The sequence below is a fragment of the Chelon labrosus genome, assembly GCF_963514085.1.
Source record: "Chelon labrosus genome assembly, chromosome: 5".
Classification (NCBI taxonomy): domain Eukaryota; kingdom Metazoa; phylum Chordata; class Actinopteri; order Mugiliformes; family Mugilidae; genus Chelon; species Chelon labrosus.
Genome location: NC_140341.1, coordinates 22,404,440 through 22,432,346, shown reverse-complemented (window position 1 = coordinate 22,432,346; position 27,907 = coordinate 22,404,440). Strand labels below are relative to the sequence as shown.

The following is a 27,907-nucleotide window of genomic DNA, read 5'->3' as shown; positions in this document are numbered from 1 at the left end:
GATACTTAACACTTGACGCTGTGTGACGCACAGCAAATCAAAGCTTCCACACAAAGGGATGTGGGGAAGTCCTAACCAATAACCAATGATAGTTATGTTGTCACTCATAATGTGAACGTAGCATAAGACATTTATTATAGTTTAAGAATGTATCAAATCTCTGGTTACAGAGAACATAAAGTAGACTTATGCAAACATGCCAACTTTATATTTGTTGTTCTGTGTGAGATCATGTTTATCCACAGTTAACTCTCAGCTGTGTTTTAGATTAGAAATCCTACTCGGAGGCTAAATGAAACACTAAGCATTAAGAAGAGATATCAGCATTTGAGAGATACGAGGTATTGTAGTTTGATCCAGTTGCTGCACTTTGGTGCATGTCCCATTAGAAGGCAAATAAAAGTAAATAGTACACAGCTATGAAGAACACCAAGTGAGGACCATGCAAATAAGCGGAATATTTCATGCTAGGGCCAGTCATAATGACAAAATGGAAAAAGCACACCTTTTACTTTCATTCAGCCAAGCTGCACCATCGTTAAATAGTTGCTGTGCAAGGACCTCCTGGGAAATTAAAAACATATTGTGCCACAATTTCCCTGTGACTCCAAGGGTCCCTGGGGAGAGCACTTTTAAAATTTCTAATAAAGGAGACTTCAAATTACAGAGAGGGGACCTGGCATTAATTAAACTGGGGATTTCAGTAGGGTCAACTTCTCATATTTATCTGTTTATACCCATGGTTTGGTGTTCTGTAAAGACTGCACCGTGTATTGAGGTCACTGCTCATGGGTAAAGCAAACATGTGTATGGTATCACATATGATACAGAGATGATTTATGTGTTACAATAAACTAAAATCATAGGGTGATATTAAAAAATAAAAAAATAAAAAAATGTCGCAGACCGGTCTTGAAGAACTGACAGAGTTTGCTCTTCAGTTACTTTTCTTTTTTGGAATTTCTTCAAGGGGACTTTCTCTGTGGAAACTGTGCTGTTTGCTTCATAATGATCAGATTTTATTGTCATCACCACATTTGTCAGATTAACCTTTTAAGAAGACATGCAGTGGAATTCTTTTTAACAAGGCTTTTAGCATGCATCACTGTTAAGCTGCAATTATTTCTGACGTACCAGTGATCACTCTTGAGCTACCTGCAGTAACCCAAGACTTAAAGGACCGCTAATTTACAGTCCTGCTGCATGAGACATTGTTCTAAACCTGTGGCTCATGCAGTTTTCAGCCTTGAACCAACTGGCTAAATTTCAGACTGCTTGGCAGGCAATATACAGAGCATATAGGATGTTGTGTTTCTGTGTATGTAGTCTCTCCATGTATTCATCTGAAGGAGAACTGTGGGCAGGCATGAGTAATAACATACATAACTGCTAGAAGGAGTACCTACGACTGCAAGTTTTAGATTTAGGTTTTTGTCCTGTACGCCAGCCAGACTGCTGATGTCTGACGATGGGAAATGAAGCCAAACTAATTAGTTTGGACATTAACGGTTCCAAAGGATGATTCCAATGATTTCTGTGATTTACTTTACTCAGGTATAAATTTCCCTTGACCACAAGCAAATAAAGGCAGATAAATTCTTTGTAATTACAATGTTCAGACTGGCATTTTCCTGTCATTCCTTCATAATTAATGTACATCTCTTAACTTACCATTTCATTTATATTCCTCTGTGCCTCTGTTTAAGTGTTTACATTAAACCTTAATGTCAGACAGAGCATTGCTGTCGGAAAACGCTGCAAAACCCTGATTTACATTCTGTGACATTTTAAAGCTGCTCCGATCAGTATTTTCGTATTAGCAATGGAACAAATAAATATCTGTAAAATGAAAGGTGACATTTGTGGTGACAAACCCGCTGAGCATTATCACCCGTCTCGGAAGGTCCCCTCAGCTCTAGGGAGTGTTTCAGCTTCCTTTAACCTGCTGTTTTGGTTTTACACCTCACAACTTGGTTCAGCCACTCTGTTACCCAAGCTACAACATTCAGGGTTTTCAGGAAAAAAATCTGACGTGCCAAATGACATAAGATAATATACTGTATAATAATTATTAATTGTTTAATAACTATTACACAAGCAGATCATTTCCCTCAGGAGCTGAAGTTAAACCAAGGATGAAACGGTGAACACTCCAGGTGGCCAGAAACAGAATGCTATTGTGTTTATTTCCAGACCACCAGGTACGCTGGAAATTAACACTGCTTGCCAGTACAACTTCATAAAATGATAACATGTTGATGTTTGTTGGCAGCTTGTATCAAGGTTTAAGAATTATCTCTCCTGCGTCTATAGTGCTCTCTGTTATGGTAAAAGTTTGAGAAAGACAGGATTCCTTTCATCTTGGTGTATGTCTCCTGTCATTTGTTGCTTCTTCTGGATGAAATATGATTGTGTTCAGTGTTGTTCACATAAGAGCTAGCTCAAAGACCAGTTCATAGAGATTACACACGAGTTTTGTAGTTTAGAATTTATAATTTTAAACTAGGTTCACAGTCACATTAAACTTGCTAGTTTGCATTTATTTCTTAGTTACTTTCCTCTATTCTTTTGTAGTAGAACATCATCCCCATCCATCCTCCAGTCTTTCCAGTTCCCAGCGGTTGTTGCATACTTGCACATTTCCATGTAATATGGAGCTGAAAATATCGTGGCCAGTTCAACGCATTGTGAGCTTTTAAGACGCAAGAGATAGTTGGGTTTAGGGTAAGGGGTCGGCAGTATTTCATCAAAAATATACAGAGCAAAATGATGCGGGGGGAAAAAAGCACTACATTTTCTAGTAACACACTACACAACTTGACGAGTTACTCATTTTACTTTTGTTACAATGTGTTTTACATCACCTGTGGACTGCGATGCGATTCACCACACGCTTCCATTCCATTCACCCAAAAGGAGGGTAACTTCTTTCATTAGCCCACTAAATATTAGTTGCATTGTCATGTTTGCTAAGGCAGTGTTGTGTTGACGATTGCACAAAAAAACGTGCAAAAATTTAGTCTTACAAATTGTCATTCAGGTTCTTCAGTTGAAGGTGCGTTCCAGTTCATAATAAATGAGAACTAGTGAACCTCCTGCATGTTAAATATAAACCTTAAACTGACTACAAAATAGAATTTCCTTATGTTTCAATGTTTGGAGATACTTGATTGTAAATGCTGAGGTACTGTAACGTAGACATGTATTCACAGATATAGTGTCATTTTGAACAGTACATGGATTCTTGGAGAAACAAATGAATGTGGAATCCATGTCAATGCACTCGATAGAAAAACCTGAGAAGAAGGATGTGGCTACAAGTGCCTTGCTTATGGTACGGTCCATGGTTGCATGACTTTAATTATATTGTCTGTTTGGCAGAGCAGTGGCACATCAATCTTATCTGCTCAGTTGCGTGCAACAATCCCAAAGCTCAACAAAAATCTCTCAGCTGACACATGGCCCACAAACGTACAGTAGATATTCTGCTTTCTCTTGTTGTTCAAAGTGAAAGCCCCTTTTGTTTTAATAATTTTAGCATCCCATCTCCTGTCTCTCGTTTGACATACTGAAATGATCCCAACAAATCAAAATCAAAATCTCTCTTAATTTCCATTAATTGTTTCAGTTAACATAACTACTTAAGCAAAGATGAAAAAACAAGCCAAGCTCCACATGCATTGGTAATAACACTAAGGCTAATAATAATGAAATGAATGCTGGTTTACAGCTATAATACTCCTAAGCATTCTATCAGTATAGCCAAATTAAAACATGTCCTTTATCCTGAGTGTGCCTCTTTGTTTGTGTTGGTTAGCATTACAGATTAGGCCTTAACAACGTTTGATCAAATTTAATTGAAGATAAGACCTGCTTTATCTCCTGCTCAGCAAACAGCAGGGTGTTGAGCCAAGTAGGAGTGATGGATGGTCCCTCCCAGCATCTCTTGTTGTTTGTTTCATCCCTGGCTGTGTTTAAAAATGACCCTTCAAAACGGTACCAAGGGTGGAAACTAGTGTTCTCAGCTGCTCTGAAGGAGGACATGCTTGCTTGGGTAATCCTTTACCATGGCTTTTACAAGGGCCATTCTTGACACCAAGGCAACCCTTCAAACATCAATATCAGCGCAGTGCTTTCCCCTTTGGGTATGTTCAGTTGATGGCTTTCCATTCGTGTATGAGGGCTCGCTGGCAGAGATGGAAGCGCCACGGGACTGGCATGGACTGACATTGATTTCTTCATCCCAGCGCACACACTGATGTATTGACTGCCGGGCTGATCAGTTAGAGACATTCTGTTTGCCAGTGTTCGATGGAGCTGAAAGACGCTGCACATATTTAGACAACACCACGAGTCAAAGGCAAATTTCATTTCGTGGTTTTCTTTTTCTTTATTTCAGGAAATGGACTTAGTTTTATTCTGTGAAATTTTACTGGAGTCGGTTTAGAGAGTCGAGTCTTGACTCTTCAAGCTCTGATGACAACCAATGGGGATTATGTTGAGGGTGTCTGAGGCTTGCACTTTTTGTCATTCACTTGAACTGCTGATGTTTAAAAGGTCTATAGACTCTCTGAAGAGTAAGAACTCAGAGAAAGAAAAGGCACGGCATGGTGGAGTCGCGTGGGCTTCCCCTCTTTTTAACGTGAAGAGTCTCTGATGCGTGGGACTTTGTAATCATTATTCACTCATCTCAGCGGTAGCTCATTGCTAACTAATGACGAAGTCATGCAAAGCACAGACTGCAGGTTGGTACGGCATCTGATGTCTTCAGAGGTATATTTTGCAGCTTGTTGTCACAGCGCAACCAAAATAAACAAGTTCTGTTTCTGACATCTGTCAATGTGAATTATAGATCTCGAGAAGAGTTGCAAAAGTCACAATTCTTCTTCTGGGTGTACAGCTTTGTTGTTTGTTATAAAAAGTCGTTTCTAGTGCCTGACTCCAACCTGACTGATAACATGTGCTCTAGAGGCAGAATAAAAGAAGAAAACACGCTGCGGCAGCTGCTTCCTTACCTTCTGGTATGAAGCTGATTGTGTGTCAGCTGTGTGTGTGTGGCTGAAGGGTGCAAATGACCTTGTGACGGGAGAAATAATCATGCATACTTGTTTTCCTAATATTAAAAGATAAATTATTTGTCTGTCTTCGCTCACCTCGCATCTAATAGTTTCATAATTATTCAAAACAGTGCTTCCGGGATGTGACAGATATGTAAAAGGTTCCTACGGCATCATCTCACTTCTGCCACTGAAACTGCTCATCATGAGAGGCATTCAGCTTTGGCTTTGTGTCTGTTAAATGCAGTGAAATTGCTTTGAGTTGCATTAATGGAACACACTCACAATTTGAGCAGCTCGGGACAAGGTCAAAGTCGAGCCTAACACCTTTGAAATTGATTTGAGACAGATTCATCCGCATGGAGCGAATGTGTGTTAAAAAATGCATGCCTCTTGGTATTTTTATAATATAAATGTTGAAGCCATATTCACCTGTGACACAGAGGGGAAATCTATCTCTCAGCTATTTATCCAGTGTGTCTGTTTGCATTATGGATGGTTACATGTAATTGTTAAAGTTTACATTGAAAAAAATGATGTTTTTGTTGCTGCGGTATTATTGCTAATTTTAAAACTGAAATAAAATAACAATGTAAGTAGCTGATGACTGTGGTTTATTGTATATATCAGGCCTCTAATAATGAATCATCCAAGGCACAAAAGATGAAAATTTGCATTTTGGCTAGGATTTTGATGAATGTGCAACATCTCTGGAAAAATAAAAAATAAAAATAAATAAAGAACAAATAAACCAAGCCAGAAATGTGTACAGCTTAAGATAGAAAGACTCACTCCAGTTTTATTTATTTTTTTCTTTACGCTACTGGTAAGTCTTTTTCAATAAAGAACCATTACCTACACAATATGCATGACCGGAGCTGTCAATAAACACTGAATAAATTCAAATGACAGTGAATGCACCAAAATAGCATATTTAAAAAATATATATCATATATAATAATATCTTTATTTTTGTTTAAATGTATTTATTTATATAATATTTAGTATTTATTTTTATTTATCTGTTTATTTCTCCATTAACAAGAAATGAAATGAAACAAAACAAAAGCCTCGAAAAAAAAAAAAGAAGTAAGCACAAATGCTGCCCAACAGCCACCACTGGCACTCGCTGGGTTGTTCCCTTCCTGTCTCCAACCTGGATGAGCAAATGGAAACAGCTGCGCTCAATCACTCGCTCCAGGAACAAAGGAAGACAGTACCTGAACAAAGAACATGGGGCAGAGAGAACGGCACACACATCTTTTTTATTATTATTTAAACACTCACGCACAGATTCATGGTCATGTACGGATTCATACATTGAGATAATGTATTCATAGTAATAAACAACAGCAGTGAAAATACAAGACAAGTCTACATCCTCTATCTGAGGCTGTAATGCTCTGTGCAAACTCATCTGTTAAATGGTAAAAAACTGGGCTCCGTGATTTGTCCGTCATCGTTAAATGTGTGGTGAAGCACAATTAATATATAATTGGTATCAGAAGAAATATCTTTGTTTGCTTAAATCACACGGATGTGTCATGTGAGGAAGTGTGTGGCATTATACACTGCCGGGCCCAAAAAAAAAAAAGTCGCCACCTGGATTTAACTAAGCAAATAGGTACAAGCCTCCTATTGGATAATTACTGCATGGGTGATTATCTTTCAGCTGGCAACAAGTTATTTAACCCCAACTGATGCAATGAGTAGGTTCTCATTTCTTAAACAACCATGTTGAAAGATACATCCCCTGGTCGTGAAAAAGATGGTAGTCTGTTTGAGAAGAGTCAACTCATTGGCATGCATCAAGCAGAGAAGACATCTAAGGAGATTGTAGAAACTACTAACATAGAGTTAAGAACTGTCCAACTCATTATTAAAAACTGGAAGGATAGTGGGGAACCATCATCTTCCAGGAAGAAATGTGGTCGGAAAAACATCCTGATTCATCATGATCAGCGATCACATTAAACGTTTGGTGAAATCAAATTGAAGTAAAACAACAGTAGAAGTCAGGGCTCTGTTTAATAGTGAAAGTAAGAGCATTTCCACACGTACAATGCGAAGGGATTGGGACTGAACAGCTGTGTAGCCTTAAGAAAACCACTAATCAGTGAGGCTAACCGGGAAAAAAAATGCTTCAATTTGTGAGGGAGCATAAAGATTGGACTCTGCGAATCCATGGCCGATGTGTATTGTAATCAAAGCTAAGGCGAAGTATTGGAGTGTGACTTCTTTTTGGTGGTGACTTTTTTTTTGGCCAGGCAGTGTATTTCTGTGAGGAAACTGTAGTAGAAAGGTCACTAATATAAGAGGGTGAGGGAACATGTGAAAAATGAATCAAGTAAAATCAACTGATCATCACTCCTGAACCGTTTCCACATGATTTCAGAGTTTACCACTGCTTTCATTTTTGGTTAGGAAAGGTCATTAGTTTTGAAGGTGTCCACAAAGTCATTTGATTTTTGCACAGTATAACTGTTTATTTAAGTAAAATTTATTTTATGTTTGAATATATTAGGGGGAAGAAGTGTTACTATGACATTTAAAAGACAGACTTCCTCTAGATGTTGGGATATTTCACTGGATAACTAAACATTTGATTGGATTTGTTTGGTCCACCGACGTTACAGGAATTCATTCTCTGGGGTCCAAGAAATACCTGTGCTAAATTTCATGACAATCTGAAATTGCGATATTTGTCTGGACTGGCATCCCTTGGCAAATATTTTTGTGCACTGAACCTCTCCGTGTGAGTTAGGCTTGGTAACATTGTCATATGAGAGTTGATAGCAGTGCACCAGTTGTCTGTCAGAAATAGCATGGTATACAGTTAGCCCTGAAAGCCTGACAGACCCTGTGGCATATTCATAAATTTATATTCATAAAGCTAACTCACACTACACATTTTAATCCACTTTTCTACCCGCCCAGCATCTGCGACTTCTCTCTTCAGTCTAGAAGTCAATCGACCAGCAACAACATGAGGCTCATATGAGCAAGAAAATGTACAGAACCTTCACTTGAAAAAAGCTTCACAATCAGAACCATGAACGCGTGTGTGAGATCTGTCCACTGTATGTCCGGTCGAGTGTAGGATTCCCATTGGCCGTCATTCTAATCTTCACAGTGAGAAATGTGTTTTAGTAATGGATCGTATAATTACGACCACCACCACCACAGCTCAGCCGAGCACACAATGGCACAGACCTACTCTGAGGCTTTGGCTTTAAATAACAACAAACAACTTCAGTGTGAATAAACTCCAAGGAGATCAAATGCACATTGACAGTCTGGGCTGTAACCACAGGAAGCCTTCCAATATTTTGAGGCCCTATCACAAGCAAGTTCTTTAGCTGACAGTCAGAGCCCAGGCAACAGGGCTGGGATTTCACGACTGTGGGATCTGCAGAGGCCAACATCAACCCTTTCTAATCCACACTGATCGCTGAGCCCTCTGATGCAGGATATCAAAAGTGCCTGTTATGCTCATAGATTGATGTTCATAGAGAGAAATTAAAATGTAAAAGTGAGGCAGCTGCGTCAACAACCTCTAAAGGTGTCTGGAGCAAATTTAATAACCTTCTTAGCAAGGTGTGAAATTAACCTTCTAAAAACGGTTTTGTAAAACCTCTAAGTGAAAATGGATAATACAGAATATCTGACAGATCCTGTAAAATATGTTTTTTTTTTTTTTCATTTTTGGACCAAAGGCTTGTCCTTGACGTCTGGGGAGCTTCAGATGCTCCCTGGAGGGTGTCCTGTGGTCTCATGATCCCCATTTGGCAGAACTGGAGTCCACATGCCAAACATCTGGGCAGGTGGCATCCTGCCACTCCGCTAATAGCATGCCAGATATCTCGCCTGTCTTTGAAGTGCAGACAGGGATTACAGTAGTCCTCTGCTCTCTCCCTTAATAACCTGGAATTAAAGGGGCATCAAATCATCTATAATCTTTATCGACCTCCATTGGCGAACAGTAGGTGTTGCAACAGTGATAGATCAGCCTGAGGCTCAGAGGAGACGGAGAGAACGAACGAACGGTCTATTGAAGAAGTGAGGGAAACTGGAATAATTCAAATGTTTGAGTAAGATTTATTTGGGTGAACCTTTAGTATTCATAACTGAAATGTGATGTCTCATTTGTACAACAATGCTGCACTGTCTGTGTATGTGGGTGGATGGTTAAATGGGCTTGTGGAGGTTTCAGCAGAGAGCAGATTAAGCACCAGAAAGTGAGTTTAAAATGCCAGAAATGTCACCACCTCATTTGCAATCATTGAATCACTGAAATTAATCATCAACTCTATCAGTCCCCTGCAGTCCTGTAAAAAGAAAGAAATAAACGTACTGTTATTTTGATCAGACTGAGTCAAGGACAGGTTGAGTGGTCTGAGGTTTTCGATTCCCATTTGATCTGTCTGCCTGGTCTTTTTTTCCATTGCTGCATTATCTCCTTTTACTCGGCCATTTCAGGGGCCAAATTATATCGGGTGTGTTTAGGTGTGCAGTTTAAACCTCTGTGTCTGCCAAACTTCCTTGGGCTCTGGCGTTAGATCCAGCTTAGTGTAATGGACTGTGAGATCTGCTTTTGACCCAAAACAAGCTCTTTCGCCTGAGCAAAAACACTAATCAGACTTGTTTACTTGAATGATTTATGTAGCATGAAAAACATAAATCCCTGTGCTCATAAATGTTATACGGTTGAGAGGGGAATATTGTTTCACTGTTGCGCTCACAAAAGGGAAAGGTTTGGGGTAAGTAAGTAAGTAAGTAAGTGCACTTATTGCACCATCTTGTGAATAAAGCAAGTGTTGCACGTCATTAGGAGTCCCAGGACAATAGACATGTCCAATATGTATTTATTATCATCTCATGTACAAGCCACCTTTTTTTATAATACTTGGAATCATAAATATTTGTATATGCTGATACATTTTGCTCAATCCTGAATAACTTGTCACAAAATGACAGCAGCTAGCTGCTGATATTTATTTGCTTCAGTATCACTCTCATATCCCTGAAGAGGACACCATATTTTAAATTGATGATTCATGTCAAGAGATAGTAGATCCTGCTTTTACTTTCCGGAAGTTTCATCAACACGAACATGTGGCCCCAATCCAACAGATATCATTTCCCCAGAGCCCCTGGAAAAGAAAAACAACCAAGCAGGTGTCTTGGTTATGATGAATACTAAATAAAAGGCTGGCCAGGGAACTGTGCCGGCGTTTCTTCAGTGGCAGTTGGGTGGGAGTGTGTTGTGTCTTTTGGAGTAGTTGCCAGAGTCTGAGAAAAGCTGAGTGTGGTGTGAGATTGAGAGCTTAGGAAATGAAATCCTGTGTTAATGACGGAGGTACCTTAATTAAACCTGAATATCTAAATGACTGCAGGAAAACAAAGTCGACAGTTAGACAAATGCCTACGGCGGGACTGTTTGTCGGTGCAGTGCCCGGGGCAGATTTCTCCTTGGCTATATCGGTGTATAACACACAGAATGACTGATCAGGACTGTTGACTCCTTTGGTATACATGTTACTGTGCTCTTCTCTTCCAAGACAATGACATCAAGCTTTGGAGAGGAATTTCTGAGTCATCAAAGCTTATAAAACACACACACACACACACACACACACACACATATATATATATATATATACACCAGACGTGCAGTTAAGGTTTAACAGCAACAATCCTGAATTAAGCATATTTATTGAGTCACCACCTAGACTGACTTATTTTAACGCGGATAAATGTATAATGGTGACCATCGTTCTCTAGGGAGCACAATTAATAGATTCTGTTCGACTTTTAAGGTCAAGAATTACTTACCTGTTTTGGATGGATCCAGGCACAAGCTCCGGCTGCAGGAAATGATTCATCTCAATTACACGTAAAGACTGATTAGGGGCCTGTCTCACTGTGGTGATCCACATAAATTATCCCCATTATGACAGTAGTTTCTAATCACTTTTAGAAAACGTCACCTTTATGGGCCTGTGGCTGTGATGTTCGTGCAGACAGTGCTCACAGGAAGCTTTCACATCCCTGAGAGTGCTGAACATAGTGGACTGTTCTGTTTGGGAGTTGCTGCATTGAGCTGGAGAGCCTGTCCATTTTCAACCGCTTTTTCAAGAGCTTCCGCTCCATTAGCTGAGTATGCTTGGAAATGCAGGGAATAGCATAAAGGGGAGAGTGGGGGACACTGAATGCACTGTTCTGGCTGAGGTGCTCAACTTATTTTTTATGCTCTGTCAGAAGGAGTGAGAGAGGGGGCAGCAACGGGAGAGACGAGATTAGTCAGAACTCCTACACTAATAACTGCAGGTTTATATGTGAGTTCATCATTTTAATGTATGGTATTTAGTCAAATGACAGAGCAAAACATAGAGGGAAGCTACATTGTAATGCAAACATTTTTGACCGTGAACTCAGTCAGAGTCAGTTCAAAATTCATTCAGAAAAGGTTAGATTTTATTATTATCTAGCATTCATTCCAGAGGAATTATAAAACATATTATTCTACCTAACCGCATGATAACAGTTTTCTGATTGCACTGTATTTACCTCACTTGAATGACTGTATTAAACCTCCATTGAGACCTCATCATTCAGTTGTGTAATGAAGGCTGGAATTGATACACAATAACTGTAATGTGTTGAATGGCAATCTAGAGCTGCTTCCCTGGTGCCATGTTTAGAGACTGCCGTTGAGATGGAGGTTAATGGTGCAAAACCTGTGTGCCTCACATACCACTGCACTGTTTGGGCATCATGCCTGAGCCTCTCCTCTGTTTACTCAAACTGTTGTTCTCTCATATATATCTGAAAGAGGCGAGGGGGGGGGTTATGATAGAGCCACATTTGTATTAGTCCCCACTGCATGTATGTAGAGATCTCAAAGCTCTGACCCATGATAAAAAATAATCCGCCTGACATTTGATTGAGGATTATTTACGAGTTATGCAGCTTAACCATGGTGCAGGAGAAGAAAAAGGTTTAGCAATGACTTCTTATCGCTGCATGTCAGTTTCTCAGACATATTCGCTGACTTAACAAATCGCTATCATTTTTCTTTCCTAATCTTGAGCTAAATATGTTGAGTATTTCTGCAACCTTGCTGCTAGCCTTGTTGGTGTCTTCTGACGGCTCCTGAAGGTTTTGTCGCAGCGCTGGGATCTCCTATCACATGGTCTGAAGGCACCAAGGTTTTAAAGGAATGCTTGTGTTGGTTTTTAAGTAAGATACTGTGCAAACATTTAATTAGATACATGCCTCAGTCAATGCAGTGCAATACCATTGTAATGTGTTCCATTCACATTACTGTATTAATGTTGTTGTAGCTGCCTGCATTATAGTGAAATCTCTCTTCCACGTTTTCATACTGAATTCTGTTAAATTGTACAAGTGTACCCCAACAAAGCTGGTAAGAGGAAACAGGTGCACATGTTTCCAGTCCTCCTGCACTGAAATTCAGTGGGGTGCACTAAAAGAACAGTCGGCACTTTCTAAAAGTGAAGTAAAGAAATGGTGGGACACCAGAGACTGAGTATACCAACTGTAAATGAATTAACTCAAAAGAACAAAACAGTTACAAGGTATTTTTCTGCTGTTCTTGTCTTGAGGATTTTTTTTTTTTCTTTTTTTTCATGAGCTCTTTGGTGGGTTCTATAGGCAGTCTAGTGAAGGCAAGGGATCTCTGTCTGTGGTGAGGACGGGAAACAGTCACTTCACAGAGTAAAGTTTTGTATAAGAACACAAATAGAATTCTCAAGTGCAAGGCTAAACGCAAGAAATGGGATGCAGCAAAAATGCAGTAGCTGGCTTTGTGCCCTGCACTTAAGGGCTATGTTCACTGAGTAAATTGTGTTTTATTTTTTGAAGACTCATTCCTTACATTCTTTACTCTTCTGTGTTTGGAATGCGGCCTGAGAAGAGGACACACTTTCACTCTGTCCTGTAACGCACAGCTTTACAACAACTGTTTGGAGAGAACTAGGTGATTTCCCTGAGGAAATTTAAAGTCAGCTATGTGACTGTACCCTCTGACCATTAAAAGACAACCGAACATTAGTGTGAAGGGGATGATCACTCTTTTTTCTTTTTTTTTTTTCAAACAAAAGCTTAGAGTCTGGAGAATTATGGAGTAAGTTATGCAGTACGCTGGATGTGATGTTATGTGATGCAATGTGATATGATACGAAATGGTATTGTCTGACACACAGGTTACACAAACAGTTTCACATATGTCACTTTTCATAGTTGTATTTTAATGAAAATGAATGTTCTAAATAACCCTAAATGACAGGGTGATAGGGGGAGATTTATTTCTGTGTATTACCTTGACTGGCAGCTCCGTTGCATATACTGTTGGTTCCAAAAAGAATTTAAAAAACACATTTAGAAATATCATGTAAATACTCGGTGTATGTCACATTGTGATTCAAGTCTCTCCGCTGGGAAGCTGTAATGAAGCCATTAAATCAAGGAACACTCTCTCTCAACCTTAAACCCTCATGAGCCGGCCTTAATGGTTTTCAACTGCCAATCAGTGCTCTGGCATATTCCACCACCCTCCGTAAATGAATTCAAATCCTCCTTCCCTGCACTCAGAGAGCCACCCGATGACACGCAGCCTGCCTGGAAATGGATGTCCTCCGGAGAAGCACTGGAGTGATTCCTGTGGTTTATTTAAAAGGAAAAGTTGGGACTGTCAGATCACGGTCATAAAGAGGGTGTTTAAGGGTTTTAGCCCACCAGGGCTTATGAATTACATGGCAAGGGGTTGGTCTCTTAATGCATTTAGCATGGAGAGACGGAGAATGAAACAAGGCACTTGGGGAGAAAAACACTGGCAAAAGACACATAATGAATTGACATTTAAGGCGGTTACATTATAACAGGCGAGATGCACGATATGCAAATGACATAAAGACAGGCATCTTCTGCAGTATTTATGATACCGCTGTTCATGAAAGCTTCGTCTTAAAGCATTTGTACTTTCACTGTCTAGTCAATTAGAGACTTTATCCATGTGGACCAGAATCACAGATTTGTGTTTAAGCATTTAAAGTACAGACACAAGACACAGTCGATCCTTAGCTCTTCAGTTTGATCAGGAAAAATCCACAAAAAAAATATTAACAGAGAAAGGCAGACACCTGAGAATGATTAGCATACCTCCTTCAGGATGAAGGATTACCATTCAGTAATGTCACTTAGGCAGAGTTGACAAAAGCAAAGAAACCGGAGTAAAATAGGGAAATTACACTGTTTGACCATTCTGTTAAATGCGACTCGTGTACAGTGCACACAGCAGTGGCAGACTGGCAGCTTCATTACATTTAGGATTGATGTGCAAGTTAGCTCTCGGTCATTCGATTAAACTCATGTTTATTTAGGAGCATGTATCATAAAAGAAACATGTTAGTGGAAACGCTAAACATTTTGCCCCTGAGGTCTCTCAATAAGATGAGGCAAAACTCTTTAACTCAGTTTTTTTATCTTCAGGCTTTGAGTTCACTTACATCTATTAATTAACTCACAGCCCCTGAAGCAGAACGTAGTCCTCTTCTGCCAGATGGTAAATCATACTTAAATGCTAGAATTGCTAATGTGTGGTAAATGCAGTGTGCATACAACAGGACAACATGGGCGCTAATATTTGTGTAAGAAAAGTAGGTTCTGGTTCATGAAAGAAACTGTGTGCTCAGATCTAAGGATCAGGATAATGCAGAAATAAAGCCTGGTTTGATCAATTTTCCATCACCTAAGCACCATCACATCTAAAAGACTGTCGCACAGATATTGTTTTAGACCTCCAAATGACAACAGTGGGAACAGTGCTGCATTAAGCGCTGCAGTAATTAGCTCTTGAGTTGCTCAGTGGAATACAATACTTCTTTTCATCTGGTGTGTAACTACCATGCCGCTGCTCTGTTTCAGCTTGTCAACAGCGGTGCCAAGTCCCCTCTTGGGATCTGCCCAAGTCGGTCCTGTTACTTTTGCTAAATTTGGTGCAAGATATAACAAGAGAAAAATGCTCCATCAATCACGCTGGAGATGTAGAAAAAGGAGTCGGGAGCTGAGAAATAAACCGATGGAAGCTCTGCCAACAGCCATTTCCTGCGTGAGATGATGGGAAAACTTCCCCACACTCTCTGGAGATTTCATTTGTGAACACACCAGTGTCCTCTGGAGCCTAAAGTTTTAAGAGCGCGACTCGGGCACCTGGTCAGGCTGTTTCAAGCATTTCTGAAGTGAAATCCTCCTTCGCCTCTGCTACTCACTCCATCAGATAAAGACTGCCAGTTGAGGCTTAAGTGTGTCAATGAACCCGAGTGGGGGCGGGGAATCGATGATAAGTGCAGCTTACCTCCTCAACTGCTCGGCGCCAGCCAAGTAGAGATTAAACCATTTCAGCCTAATAGCACATGTCAGTCAAAAGTCACACTTGAATACTTGGACCGTCTCTCCCTGGGCACCCGCGCCCACATTTTGCCACCTCCCATTTTTTGATCTCACCAGCTGAAAAAATGCTGCACTATAGAATTGAAGAAGCGGCTGTAGGAACAAACTGAAAACCATGTGTACCACATCCCAGCTTGAGATCTGTAATTGTCAGCCAATTTCTCTGAATCCCCAACCAGGGCTCACTTTGAAGGTAATTTATTTGTACTACACTGAAAAAACACACACCCAGTACAAACTAGCATACGCTAACACTCAGATCAAAGGCCCTGAGGTTTATGCAGCATAAAGCACAGCTGCCCTCCTAAACGGCAGCTTTTGTAAATGGCCCTCATTTCTTGCTCTAATCACTGTTGTGGACATCGCAAAATTGCCCACTGTTCCCGGGAATTACTTGACTGAACCCCTTAACCGTGTCTTTGATTTGTTGCTCAATCGTCTCAGATGTGGATACACCCTGTGGTCTGTAAATGAGAGCTTGTGTTGTTCCGCCAGTGTCCCTTATTTAGACATCACAGCACTCATTAGGCGGATCAAGTTGATATCAAAGTCAGAACACAGACATCTATGTTTTGGAGAAGCATCTCCCTTTAATGATATGTCTGCTCGTTTATTATCTCACTGCTATTTCTCCCGTGCCTTGTCTATTGACCTCCCCACCATGTGATTTCCCCCAGCTTTAATACATTCATCACTGTCCTCTTTTTTTGATGATGATGATTTGGACAAAATGAACCCAAACGATGGATTTTCTGCACTCTGGAAAAATGTATTATAAATGTTCATCACTCAGGGGGAGGAGGGGGTAGCTGTGCTTTCAAGATAGTTGTTTAAGGCATCATCGTGACCAGCAGGGCTTTTAATTCTAATGCTGTTTGAATTCATCATTATTTCTTCATCATCCCTTCAATTTCACACAAGCAGACAAGAGCAGCCTTCTTATTTCTAGCTGGGGATCGTCCTTTTTCAGCTGGATGTGTTGAACATTTTTTATCAGGCACAGCTACCTGTTTATATTGAGATAAGATAAGGTGAAGCATTATTGATCCCATGTTGAGAAAACTCAGAAGGAAATGCACAACAGGAATTAACATCAAGACATGACAAATTACCACGTGCTCATTAATAAATCAAAAGCGTTTTGGGGGGAAAACAAACAAACAGAAAAAGAATATGTGGGAAGGCTGTAGAAAATAATGTGCTGTGGAAAAAAAAAGCATCCATCTTTTTAGTTTAGTCTGTACGTGTGCAAATACTAATTATACATATATCTGTGTGTCTTTATATGAGCACATGTGCAACACCTGTGGTTTGAAAACAGTGTGTATACAAAATAAATATGAATGTCAGCAATATCTGTGGTGAGCACAACTGAATAAAATAGTCTGCATGTATATAAAGGCGCCAGGATACGGTTTGCAATAACTGTAGGTAAGAAAAAGACAAATTGGCTGAAAAATGCTGTCTCCAGCTTTTTCAGATTTATTTTTTTTTTCCCTACTTGTTTTGACATTAGAAGACACTTTGAAATGGTCTTAAAGATCTCAAATATTCAACATACAAGAACATGTAAATTTGAAACAACAACATCACTTTATTGCAGTGTAAAGCAGCATAGTTGTATTATCATAAATGAGAGATCAGACCCAGGTAGTGTGATTGCAGTTACTGACACTATAAATAAAAACACACAACTTAACTCATCCCGTATACTTTTGCTTGTGCTTCTGGTTTTGGAAAGACCAAAGAAAATACACTATGTTCCACTCTCTTTAAATGCAGAGTCTCACTCTTGCTAGAGCCCAACACACACACACACACACATGCTGCTTTGACGTGCAGAGAAACCCAAAGCTGGACGCCTGCCATAGTTGGTTATGGTGGCTAAGCTATGATTGTACCACCGCTGTTCAGTGGAGGGATTTAGCAAATGCTTAACTGAGTAGTTTTTCCACAACAAACTACTGCTGGAGTCGAAACTTAATCAGAATCAGGAGCTATGAGGTTACATAGTTTGTTAGTGTTAGGTTGTGTACTATTGAACATGGAGCAGCCCATCCTGTATTTCTGTTTCTGTATTTCAGTGGTGGAGCTACAGTATCCTTCTTTTAGCATGTGGATCACGGATGGCCCTTTTAAAACTCAAAGGAGATAACAGTTAAATGACGTGTAAGATGGATATATTCTGCAGTGCAGCAGTTTAGATGAGAGGTATAAACAAAGAGATGTGTCCCACAGAGACAACTCCTCTGATAGGTGGTGGCATGATAGCTTATTCAAAGCAGCCTCTCTGTTACTGTCTTTTGTTTCCTTTTGAGGAAAGATTAAAGAATCTCTTATGCCATTTGATATTTCACTGGGATGGTGGTTCTATTGAGCTGCATTGTGCAGAGTTTGCGTGGTGGGTGTGGGAAATTGATTCAAATACGGCTTATCACAGTCCATGAGGGACTGAGCCAGCCGGCTGTATCCAGAGGTTTCTGGGTAATATTCAGCAACACGGGCAGGCAGAGACTTCTTTATTTATTTATTTCGCCCCGTATCTCTGCCTTCATTTCATTGCACCAACACTATAAGCTTGTCACATCCCGCACATGGACGTCATGTTTATGGTGATGTTCATGATATGAATCTGTTCTCTCCCAGGTCTACACCAGATATGGGAAATGCTACACTTTTAATGGCAACAAGACTACATCCAGGAAAACCAAGCAGGGCGGAATGGGAAATGGGCTGGAGATCATGTTGGATATCCAGCAGGATGAGTATCTGCCCATCTGGAGAGAGACAAGTAAGCCTAAAAACTTATTTGGTCATCATAATCATACTATGGTACAACATGAGATGCCTCTGCTGTTGCTTAAATCAAAAACCACCTCCATCCTTTCTCGAGGTCACATACTGTTAATAACAGAAAATAAGGTATTGCTTTCCTGCATCAGAAGAAATTTATATAAAGAGAATTCCTGAACAAAATACACTACCTCACATCTGTGCTTGCATTGCAGATGTCACATACTATTAATCCCTCCTGGATATTTTTCAAACATGACTGAAATATGGTTTGCAGTTAACGTCAAACTCAGCCAAAGCTGTCAGATGAGGCAGTCATCTGAAATTCCCGTGTGCTCTCCCTTTGCAATGTTCTGCACTCGTGCTCTCTTTCATCCTGATGAGAAGATGAGACATCCCTGGAGGCCGGCATCCGAGTTCAGATCCACAGTCAAGACGAGCCTCCCTACATCCACCAGCTGGGCTTCGGCGTCTCTCCGGGCTTCCAGACCTTTGTTTCATGTCAGGAGCAGAGGGTAGGTCTTCTTCATCTCAGCAGAACGTGCCTGATCCCCCACCCCCTCACCCCACCAGCAGATTACTGTTACCCCTGCCACCGTTCGCCCATGGTAGCGCAGACTGGGGTCTAATAAATCTTTTTGTGCTTAGCTGACCTACCTGCCCCAGCCCTGGGGGAACTGCCGCTCCACCAGCAAAGAGAAGTTCCCGGGATACGACACATACAGCATCAGTGCCTGTCGCTTGCTCTGCGAGACCAACGAGGTCCTACAAGTGTGCAAGTGCAGAATGGTGCACATGCCTGGTAAGTTCACCCCTCACACTGTCTTTACACAGAGCACAGACGGTGTCAGAGCAGATTTGTGTGCATGAATTACAAATGTGCACAATTTAATAATGCATTTTCTCAAATAAGGTTATAACATTGACATAAAGTAAAAACCAGGAACTTGCCACTGAAAGGCTCTAAGGCATAATAACTAAATGGTTTGTTTTGTGCCAACATCAAGGTCAGGCTTACATTGGAGAATTTGAGAAAAAAATAAAATAAATAAACAACTCCGACAAAGTTAATATTGTCAAGTATTTCCCTCCCCTTTGGTCCAGAATAATGGAAAAAACAGCTAGTCAGTAAGTCCAGTATTTGCACTGTATTTGATGACCCATTGTGCTAAACAACTCATCGTTTCTGACCTACTTGAATCACTGCAGCACTGATATAATTTGGGTTGCCACATGCCTGACCTTGATGCTTGATATTTGGAGTGGGATGCTCTTCAGCTGTGCCGACAACTCTCTGACCAATGACACGTCACGCTAAAGTCTCAATGAGTTCTTTTCGCTCATCCATCTCCATCTGTTCTGGGAATAATTCTCTCGTCGTCCTTCGGCCTTCATTATTTATTATGACTGCTTATCATTACTGTTCTTGGTTGTTCTCGTGCTTTGCTTGGTAGATTGGCTTGCGAGGGCCGCTGCCTATATTGGATTATTTGGTCATTTACTTACGTGCCAACACATTGCCTGGAACACATATCTAATTTAAACTCAGCCGTGGAGCACAGAGTAAGTAAGGCTCTGTCAGTGGTATGTATTATAATTTTAGGAACTAAATTTAAATAGGAATCAGGAAACATTCTCAAATAAGGCCCATTGTTTTATAACCAATCATTATTAATATAATTATTGGGCACATTTTATGCCATTAATAAAGAGATGAAGTTAATATTATAGACTGAGTTTCATATCGATTAGAAGAGCCACGTTCTTAGGCCAAGCTAAGCTGCTTTAAACTAGTGCTATAGTGCACTGATGTACAGCTGTAACTTTTACCATGTTCACCGTCATTGTTTAGCATCTTAATATTTAATAATTAGAACGAAAGACAAAGCAAAGCTGAGGTTGATGGGTATTTCATTATGATTTAACTATGTGGTCATAAACCCCTTGGGACCTTATGATGACACGATCTAACCACAAAAGTTATTAGGATTCATTATGATGGGTACTCTGTGTACACCCTGTTAACATCAATCTATTCAACTCTTTCTTAAAAGAGTTGCACTCAAATCTCTGACGTGAACCTCTTGGTGGTTCTGGAGGAGAGGTCGGAGAATAAAGTCAGTAGGATACATCCTTTGGAGACACTGAATGTGGTCATGGAAATAAATCTAAAGGTGTTGAGACGTGATAAGATGTATCTGTCAGGTTGATAATCTTTCAGTGTGAATGCTGTTTACGGCAGTTGCTCCATTTAAACCATTTCTCTCCTCAGTGTTGGAGTATGTGGCAGAGATGAGTGTGACAAACACGAAGTGAGATGTTTGGACTAACTCAGTCTGTGCGTCATCGTGGCTAGAGTGCAGGAAGTCAAAGAGCTGAGTCATCGAATGCAGGCTGTTTGACTGATCTGTCTAACAAGTAGGCATGTTTGCTGAGGAGGGTTGCATTTAAAGTTAAGGCTGGAAACCTGCAATGAATGCATTTTCATATTCACAGCTAATTGAATGGATTGATTAAACATTTGATTTTGGGGTAGAAACAGAGTTAATTTAACCTCATATTGTTGTAACTGAGGTGTTGTATTATGATTTTTTTTGACAGATGAAATCCCATCTCAGTGCTATAAAATATAAATGTGGTTCTCAGGTTACACATTTACATACTGTAGCAGGCACACATTTCAAATTTCCATTTGCAGACTGTAATGACTGGACCAAAGAGGTGGACTCATGATGAGCTCATGATTTTTGCATACTCTAGTTAAGACTGCTGTTGGCTGAAATTGGTTACTGTGAAATAACTTTTTACATTTTCATTACATTAATGTAATGTCCAGTGAAGCTCCTGCAAAAAAAATGATACATGGAAATTGTCTAAGGTGGCATATGGTAGCCTGGTGTGGCCAGACTGTATTCTTATGAGAATTTGGGTTTGGTAACACATCTTTTGGATTTCAGTATGGGGCAGGTTCATACTAATACAGAGAAAGAAATGATTCTGTATGTTACTGACTGGTCCTACAACAAATTAGAGCAACAGATTATGTGACGTATGCTGTCCACAAAGGTCTAAATCACTGATAACGGTTCGTCCTTTAAATATCTTGTACAACAGAGACAATTGTTGAATCTAAACATCCCACTTCTCAGCCATTTGTTGTCAACAATATTAATTCAGTGATGCTTACATGAAGTTCAGTGACAGGCTGCTGTCTCTGTCCTGCTCCATGGACAGGTTGAGGAGGTCGTTTGTCCCTCAGGCCGTAAGACTCTACAACGCCTCCCTGTGAGGACCCAGCTGGACTGTGGTTATTGCTGCCACTACTGTATATTTTTTACACAGCACTATATTTTCATGTTATGATATAACTTAAATATCTTTTATATCTGTTTCTATGTGATGAAGCTCCTGAACACAGAATTTCCCACAGGATAAATAAAGTATCTAGTCTAATCTAATTACTGCATGAAGCCCACCCAAACTCAACAGATCTTTGTCAGGCATTTATTTCCAGGCTTCATGTAAAATTCCTTTTGTAAGATGACTTTTTTTTATGCACCACTCATAAAATACATCCACAACATCTGAGTGGGATACACAACTGTCCTTTGACGAGGCCATTCCTCTACCGTCCATTTCTTCTTTTCGAGTCAGTGTGTCCTTAGGATCATGATATTGTTAAAAGTTCCATGTCTCGTTCATCTTCAACATTTGGATGAATGGCTTCATGTTATTTTCAAGCACTCTTTGATATGATGCAAAACTCAATGACAGCATGCTGTCCAGCCCTCAAGCAGCAGCTTCCATCATCGTGCTCAACAGTTGGCATCACTTTCTTCTACTCAGAAGCTTGTCTTTGGTCTGAACCACCCGTTTGTACTGTTGGACTGTTAGTCTCTCTCTGATTGTAGACACAAGCACTTTGACACTTGAGGCTCTTGTTATTAAATATTAGGGTTTCTGGAGACTGGCCTGTCCTGGGCAGATTGGCAGTGGTTTGAAATGTACGTCACATCTAAATGATTTTCCTTATAGTGGAATTATTTCCAGTAATGTATAGATCTTTATAAAGACCATGCCAGACTCAAAGGCATCCATAACCTTGTTTTCTGAAGGCCTTACGAAGCTCTTTAAGTTCTGGCTTGATGACGCTACACAGCAGGTCCTAGATGTCACGTTTAAATACATGCTGCTTCCACTCAGCCAGTCTCCATGTGACTTCAGAATGGGAAACCTTTCCAAATAAGAGATAGTATGGACAGTATTGTTTGCAGCAGAATCAATTTGATTTTTATTATCCATTAAAATGATGACTACAGAAGGTCATTCTGTGTGTCACTTGTTTAAGTTGCCTGTGTCACCTTTGGCTGTTGGCATTGTGTCAAAGAGGTTCAAATATTTGCATTAAAATATCAGCAGTTTCTACACAATACAATCCATGCCTTTATAAAGTCATCTGTCTCACCGATCATTTGTCTGGAAATAACTGCATACTTTGCAGAAAGTCTTTAAGGAGCTCTTAACAATTCTTCAAATGAATAATATCCGTTAAAAATAGGGCTGTAGAATGGGAAAGGTTTGAATTAATAGATAGGAAGGACAGACAGAGCAGCGGTATTAGGAGAGCAGCAGAATCACTCTCTGTGACGGTGTCTCACATCAGATATGATATTTATTAAGTCAGATATAATAACTGGGAGCTTTTCCGGGCCATTTGCTCCCAGCATAGGACTCTGGTCAGGTAGCTGGTAATCACATTGAAGCAAGCTCTCCAGGGAAAGATGAGGCCAAGAGAAACTACTTTTACACCCTGGGTGCGACCACACACTACTATATCAATGAAAAGCAAGAGACCTGTGACTTACACAATTCACACTATCTATTTTTTTCTCCAGCAGCCCCCTGTAGTCACAGAGTTTACAGACAGGTTTGTGAGGCTCAGATTTATTCCTTATGTTTTTGTTTTTGAGAAAACAGAACAAGTTTGTAAATCAAATGTGTTTCAAATCACATTATCCAGCAAACCTACTTGTACTACTTTTGTATTGTTTCTTGTCTTTTTACGACTCTAAATTGTATTATTTCTGTTTTCATGTCCGTGTTACTTCTACTATGTAGATAATATTTTTACAGACATATTTATGAATCTGTTTCATTCAGATTTCTTAGTTTGGTGAAAACAAGTGATTGGATTTGGAGTTGATTGTGCCACCGTGTGGCCATTTCTAAAGCTCATAACTCTTGGGCTGTGAGACGGAGAAGTAAAAAATTGTGTATTCCAAGATTTGCTTGGTTCAAGATTAATATTTTAGTATTTCGGCCTATTTCTATATTCGGATGACCATCCAAAAAGCTATTAAGTTGTTCTTGTTCTTGATGTGTGGACAGCATACAAAGACACTGCAGAGCTTTTGCCTCTTCACTCAAAAATTCTAAAAATAAAATACACAAGAAATTTGAAAGAGAAATATTAAATAATAACTAATGTTTAATGATGCCTTTTGCAAATCACTGCAGGTTATTTCAGGGGGAAAACCATGATGACAAAAACAGAATCAGCAGAAAGTAAAGATTGACTCCTCAGATCATCAGACATGAGTTTACTGAGTATTAATTAACATTTTTTAGTGACTTCCACAAAACATTAACCCCATGTTCATTTCACAGACAGACAAACACACCTCTGCCAATTAATTGTGCTGCTGATGAATACCTGTCATTAATGGCCCAGGCAGTATGTTTGTCTGCAAGGAAGTGACTCACTGATTGGTTTTTAAAGACTTTCTAAATATGCCTCGCGGGTGGAGTCAGCATGCTCCATTTCTCAGTGCAATCAAGGACGGACGTCCAAGATGGCCCAGGCTCTGTGGATGGAAGTCATCCTCTGTGGGCCTGCCTTCATTTGGAGATGAATGATAAGCTGTGGAGTGTTGTTCACAGCCACGGTTTCCTCATTGCAGCAGACACGGGTCACTGATCATTTTGTTTCTGATTGATCAGACTCATTTTCCGTTCTCCTTTCCAGGAACTGCAGATATCTGCCCTCCCAGTAAAATCAACTGTGTTGACAAAGCACTCGGTAAGAAACAATCTTCCTTCATTTCTTTTCTCATTATAATATACTCCCCCAAAGGGAAATGGAAACCCAATCAGTAAATATGATACGGATTTTTTTTTCTGTTAGACAAATACCTGGAGGTAGACAGGATATTTTGAAATGGCTTCTCCTCAGTGTGATTTAGTCACTTTAGAGCTTGATGGCTGTGCTGGCTCCATTGTTGAACTGCTAATATTAGACCCACGCTTCATTTGTGGAAACCTGCAACCTCCACCCTAAGGGTTGACCTCACTCTCCTCTCCCAGCAGATAACGTCTCTTAAACTTGGTTTCAAAGGCAGCCCAGTTAAAAAAAGAAATTTTTTATTGCCATTGCAGACATATAAGTACAATTATCATTTCTCAGCCAAATAAGCCGGAAATTTAATTATGCCTCTCTCCATTGAATTCAACCCCTGTTTAAAATATGACTGAATGAAATCTTAGATATATCTTGCAAGAATGGACTATATATTAATGTCGTCCATATTCCTGAATGAAACGTGAATAAATTCACCCGCCACAAAAGGTAATACATTAAATTATAATTTATATACCTATATTGTATGGGAGATTTGTTCTCACATCAGACAAAGAATATATGCCGTCGTGCTCCTGCATGCAAATAACCTAATTGTTAGAGTTATAAAATACATAAATCATAAAATTATAACTACTGCTTTCAGTACTTCCCCTACCCATTTTTGTCTTGACTGAATGCGTTTAGAATTTAAACGGAGAGACTGAAAAGTGATTTACTCTCCTGTGTACGTTGTGTTGTTTTAGATTATGGACTATAAATATGTATTTGTTAATGAGCAAGCAATTTGTGCCTGCATATCAAGTGGGTGTAAGTCACCGTGTGCAAAATCCTCAGTAGCACCATCTTTACTTCACTCTTTATTGTTTAATCAAATATTGTCACAGAATTACGTATTAGATTATAGCGTGGTAGAACTGGAAAGTAATTGTTTCATATATACAGAGAGAGATTGGTTTGTAATACAAACCACTGCTAGATGTCTTTAAAACCTCATATGACCTGACATTTCTTGATTTGAAGTGTACTTATATATGGGACACATATGGACCAATCAGAAACAAGTCTTTTTGTGGTATAACTATGTTAACAGCCAACAGTATATATAGAGTACATAGCCCTAATATGTTGCATTCAAGCCCTTGCCAGATGAGTTCCCACAATGCTGATTAAGCCAATCATTGCCAGGTACATCTGGTTTTATTTCATAGTGTACATAAATCTGTCGTCTCTTGCGGCACTCCAGCCCAGGTGTGCAGGTGGCAGCAGAGTTGGTGACAGCAACAATGAAATGTCCAAGACGAGTTTCTGATTCTCCAGATGCAAAAGAAACCCTGTATTCAGAAGAAGGGTTACAGACAAGTACAAGTACAGGCTTGTGTTCAGAAACTGCGAAATAGCTAAATCTCTACAGTTCCAAGACAATAATATATTATTTAGATGAATCTTACATTCAGCACTTCCAACTACAAAAAAGCCCCACCTATTAGTAAACTCGTGCTGGCATCATCATTTGTTGTCTTGGGAAAATGTGTAAGTGTTTCATCGCTCAGGTTTCTCAAAAGCCCTGACACCAACTGTGGGATGTGGGCTGGTACATATTCAAAGGGGTCTGACAATGATGCATTTCTCTCAGTCGCTATAGCTCATGTTCCAGCTGGGTAACTTAGCTCTGATCCCACAGGCTGAGCCATGGACAGTCCTGATGTTGCACCATATTTTGTGACCCCTATGAGGATGAATGTGTCAACAGTGTTAGTGTAATTACACTCACTGCCAGCAGCTATGCCAAGAAATATTTTTGTTGTCTGAATTAACCAAATGATTATGTTTAATGTGAAATATTTCATGACAATTATCCGGGTTTTCTCTGAAGGCTGTGTGTAGGATCATGAACAGTATGTTTCCCTGGTAAAGTGACAAACAAATCAGCAGTGCCCCAGTCTAATCTGTTAAACCTCTGTTTCCATCGTGTTGCAGCACAGATGCAGAAGAACAGCGGGGATGGCTGTCCATGCGAGACGCCCTGTAATCTCACCCGCTACGGTAAAGAGCTCTCCATGGTCAAAATCCCCAGCAAGGGCTCGGCTCGCTACCTCTCCAGGAAATACGACAAGTCAGAGGACTACATCAGGTACAGGGACAGGGAACCCTCGACGCGACTTAACTCACTTATGAGCAGTGATGTGGTGCTCAGTAACAGGGCTATAAACCATGACCTCCAGTCTCTCACTAGGAGACAGACAGCCATAAATATAAGCAGAAATCTCTTTTATTTTCATGTGAGCATAAATTTAAAGTGGTCTGATAATAGATAGTTGATCCATTTTTTAAATTTAATTTCATAATGTTAAATAATTATTGTGTTATGTCATAAGATTAAAATTATTTTATTCATAATTGTGTGTCAGATGGTCTGCTGAGCACAAACTAAAATATCCTAATAACATTTAACTCATGTGATCATTGATAATTTCTTCTTCTACCTAAGTAGAAGTAGTTTGCTCTTCTACGATATGTTTAGTTTGCTAATATTTTGAATAAAGCAAATTCAGCACCACAGCTAATGTGCCTATACTGTAATTCCTCTCAGCACCTAATCATCAGGGACGTGGTGCTGGGTAAACACGCCTAAACCGCGCATGAAAGAGCGCATGATGCCTCACAGCATTTAATATAGCCAGACTTAGTAAATCCAGAGGGATCGGAGACGTGGCAGTGACTAAGCACACTGTCAGGGCACGTTCTCCTCATCTCAGTTAAACCCTTAAACACCTTATTATCCTACAATCGCTGGTTAGATCTGTGTAAAGCGCTGTGGACCTGGCAATCTCATTATGACAGTTAAAACAGCAAGCATAAAGATGACATTTTCTTTTTCAAACCATGTTTATCTCTAACTGCGCCATTTACGCTCCCCAGAGACAACTTCCTGGTCTTGGATATCTTCTTTGAAGCGCTAAATTATGAAACAATTGAGCAGAAGAAGGCATATGACGTTGCAGGTTTATTAGGTAAGAGTTCTCGCTGCTTTTCCCTCTAATTTCTGAATACTAAATAGTCTGCTGGTGCAGAGTGTACGCTGTTTTCATAGCTGCAGAGCTTAGTTGTGCCATTACCAGAAAATAGGAGCAGCTTTGGTATTGTGTCCATGGTACCTCCTCATAAGTACTTTCTTTTCAGGTGACATTGGTGGACAGATGGGCTTATTCATTGGTGCCAGCATCCTGACGGTCTTAGAAATACTGGATTACATCTATGAGGTAAAGTGTCCATGCGAGCCCACGCACATCTCCCAGACACAATGTGAAATCAGACCTGCAGGAGCTGTGCTATGATTACCAGTGATTAACAGCTATTGTCCTGCTGGATTACAGTAAGAACTCTGTTGGAACTAACAGGTCACTGTTTACAACAACACATTAGTGCTTCATTATTGGCATTAATT

The 27,907-nt window shown here is 39.9% G+C and overlaps 1 protein-coding gene across 1 annotated transcript in view; it reads left to right on the top strand.

The window, feature by feature from the left end:
• asic4a (acid-sensing (proton-gated) ion channel family member 4a) overlaps positions 1–27,907 on the top strand; it is a 78,768-nt gene that overhangs the window by 48,676 nt on the left and 2,185 nt on the right. The window contains exons 2-8 of the mRNA XM_084544213.1: positions 18,177–18,321; positions 18,711–18,838; positions 18,972–19,125; positions 24,349–24,402; positions 26,440–26,593; positions 27,382–27,473; positions 27,643–27,722. Coding sequence (XP_084400339.1) covers positions 18,177–18,321; positions 18,711–18,838; positions 18,972–19,125; positions 24,349–24,402; positions 26,440–26,593; positions 27,382–27,473; positions 27,643–27,722 — 807 coding nt within the window. The remainder of the gene's footprint in view (positions 1–18,176; positions 18,322–18,710; positions 18,839–18,971; positions 19,126–24,348; positions 24,403–26,439; positions 26,594–27,381; positions 27,474–27,642; positions 27,723–27,907) is intronic.